At 38.9% G+C, this 2,894-nt stretch overlaps 1 protein-coding gene across 1 annotated transcript in view; it reads right to left on the bottom strand.

The window, feature by feature from the left end:
• The window catches only part of ADGRG7 (adhesion G protein-coupled receptor G7), a 76,926-nt gene that overhangs the window by 45,458 nt on the left and 28,574 nt on the right, over positions 1-2,894 (bottom strand). The window contains exon 5 of the mRNA XM_017891883.1: positions 67-216. Coding sequence (XP_017747372.1) covers positions 67-216 — 150 coding nt within the window. The remainder of the gene's footprint in view (positions 1-66; positions 217-2,894) is intronic.

Below are 2,894 nucleotides of genomic sequence, written 5' to 3'. Positions count from 1 at the left end.
TTTTTTTCCCCCCCCCCCCCCCAAAAAAAAAAAAAAAAAAAAAAAAAAAAGCTTTGTGAGTTTTACCTCAGGTGAAGCATTTCTGGAAGTGTTGAAGATCTGCCCAACCACTCGCGTAGCACTACTGATGTTCTCAGCAGTTAATTTATTGGCATCAGATGTTAAAATCTGGACTTCAGAAGAAATGTTATTAAGTGGTGCTGCGACATCCTTTACCTGTTTAAAAAACCAGGAAAAAAAACCCTAGCTTTACACAATTATGTCCAAATACTTTGTAAGCAACTGCAGGTAAATAAGTTGGAATTTAGCTGAGCCTCAATCTCCTGAACATCATGTTCACTCAGTTTTCCACGTTTGCATCTTTCCTTGTGTAAAGGACAAAGTACGTGCAGGCCAGTGGTTTTCCCAGCCTTTCCTGTTTGACAGCATTGATTAAATATAAGGGGCTGCCTTAGCTAGATTGGAGCTGCTAGAGTGTATCCATGGGCCAGCATTGGTTCACTGTGTGTTACGAAGGTCATAGAGAGATAAGCACAGAAACTGAAAGTAATTGGTCAGAAATGTATATAGCAATTTTTTGATGTTGAATGTAGTAGTTCTAAAATTTTGGTTTGCGTTTTATGCATATTTTCATTTCATTTTCCAGTAATTTATTTTATTGTATTTCACAAAATTATTGTTGTGCAATGGGTTCAAAATTTTTTAAACTGGCTTTTCAGCACTGGTAGTTAGGGAGGCACTGGCCAAGATGACCTCTCTAGGTGCCAGTTAGCCCCAGGACTCTGTGTTGTGGGGCTAAAACATGCCAATCCATATTGTCATAGGTGAAGCTGGGTGTCCGTGCGCGCACACGCGTGTGTGTGTGTGTATGTGTGTGTGTGTGTCTTCATTTTCACTAGATGGCAGCATCATTTCACAAATTATACCAATGTTACAGGTTATTCACACTTGGGTAAGTGTCAGAAATAATATCCAATCAGTAGACAGAAACAAATAACTCCAATTCAATTGCTAGATCCTGCTATGTGCTAGGCACTCTGTTAGATATTTACAGGTGTTATCACATTTAATAAGCAAAACAACTTTGTGAGTTGTGCACCTTCAAGAGAAGTTAGGGAGCTCAACCAAGTCTCTCACAGCTTAGACGTGGCAGAGCTAAGAACCAAACTCTGGTTTGTCAGATTCCAAATTTAGCATCTTTCCTCAGTCTGTGGGTTGGCATCACTTGTGAGATTGGCAGCTACCTCCACTCTCCATATCCTGTCCCCACCCAAACCCTACCCTGCCCATCTGTGATTAGGGAGCCAGGGTAGTACAATGTGAACTTTTAAATAAAGAACAGCTCTATCACTTTCTGTCTGTGGTCACTAGACAAAATGCTTCACCTCTCAGAACCACATTTTCCTCATCTATAAAATGTGTACATTAATACCTATCTATGGTGTTATAAAAATTAAATATGATTAATAAATACATTAAATATGGCACAACGTTTGGCATGCAGTAGGTGCTCAACAATTAGTAAGTGTTATTGGCTATAATTATTTATAATATGGGAATACCATTCAACTCACAGAAGTTTTATAGGGATTAAATGTGATAACATATGCAACATGCCAGGCACATGAAAGACTGTACATAAAGGTTGGTTTCCTCTTCCTCCCCTTGCTTGTCCCCTAGTGTTAGCTCTTCCATGCATGTGCATTTGGGTACAACTTCAGTCAAAATAATTTAATCTGCATGAAAAAAACATCTAGTTAGATGTACTTTCTGTTTCACCTGCTCATAGATACTGCCCTGAGACCCGCATCAGGTTTGGAGTTTCCTGTTTCAAAGGGTCTTTGATTATAGTTTCTTTCTCTTCATTCTGGTCCAATTACACTATCAAGAGGCTTTCCTTTGGTGTTAAATGTCAGGAATCTATATCCAGTCAAAACTTCACTGATCTACAAAGATGAAGCCATTTTCAATGTGCTATTGATTATCGTTTGCTGAAATTTGATGAACCAGCTGTCCTTTTTCACAAACAGATGTCAACTTTTAAAAATAAGAGCGGCGGCCGGGTGCGGTGGCTTACTATGCCCGTAACCCTAGCACTTTGGGAGGCCGAGGCAAGCGGATCACCTGTGGTCAGGAGTTCGAGACCAGCCTAGCCAACACAGTGAAACCCCCGTCTCGACTAAAAATACAAAAATTAGTTGGGCATGGTGGCATGTGTAATCCCAGCTTGCTCGGGAGGCTGACGCAGAAGGATTGCTTCAACCTGGGAGGCGGAGGTTGCAGTGAGCTGAGATGGTGCCATTGAACTCCAGCCTGGGTGACACAAGCAAAACTAGGTCTCAAAATAAGTAATTAAATAAATAAATAAGAGTGGCTTCAGTCACTAGTTTTCGTTATTTCTAATTTGAGAGTTTTAAAAGCATTGATTTGACCCTCAGGTATCTGAAGAACAGAAACTGCACGGAATCAGAACTTCTTCCAGTTGCCCATCAGTGAGTCATATGGCATACCTGCTCCTCCAGGGTTTCCAGATTTTCATTGCAATTTCCTATTGTCACATTTTGTAATTCTATCTCTCCATATGGAGAGAGATTGCACAGCCGGACTGCCATTGGATTGCCTGCTTTAATAAAAATAAATTTTTTATTAAAAATAATTATTTATTAAAATTATTGCATAGTATTTTTAGGCAATAACTAATTTTTATTAAAAGTTATTTATTAAAAATTATTGCATATTATTTTTAGGCAGATACCACTTATTGTCTTGATTTTTGAATCTGGACTTCAAAAGACCAGTTGACTATTTCCTTCCTTTGATGTCTTCAAGTAAGATTTACCTTTCAACAATAAGGCACATAATGGCTTTCAAGTGGATATGATGACAGAATACTA

Source organism: Rhinopithecus bieti, unplaced genomic scaffold, assembly GCF_001698545.2.
Source record: "Rhinopithecus bieti isolate Rb0 unplaced genomic scaffold, ASM169854v2 scaffold_20579, whole genome shotgun sequence".
In the NCBI taxonomy this organism is placed as follows: domain Eukaryota; kingdom Metazoa; phylum Chordata; class Mammalia; order Primates; family Cercopithecidae; genus Rhinopithecus; species Rhinopithecus bieti.
This window is presented reverse-complemented; position numbering and strand designations above follow the sequence as displayed.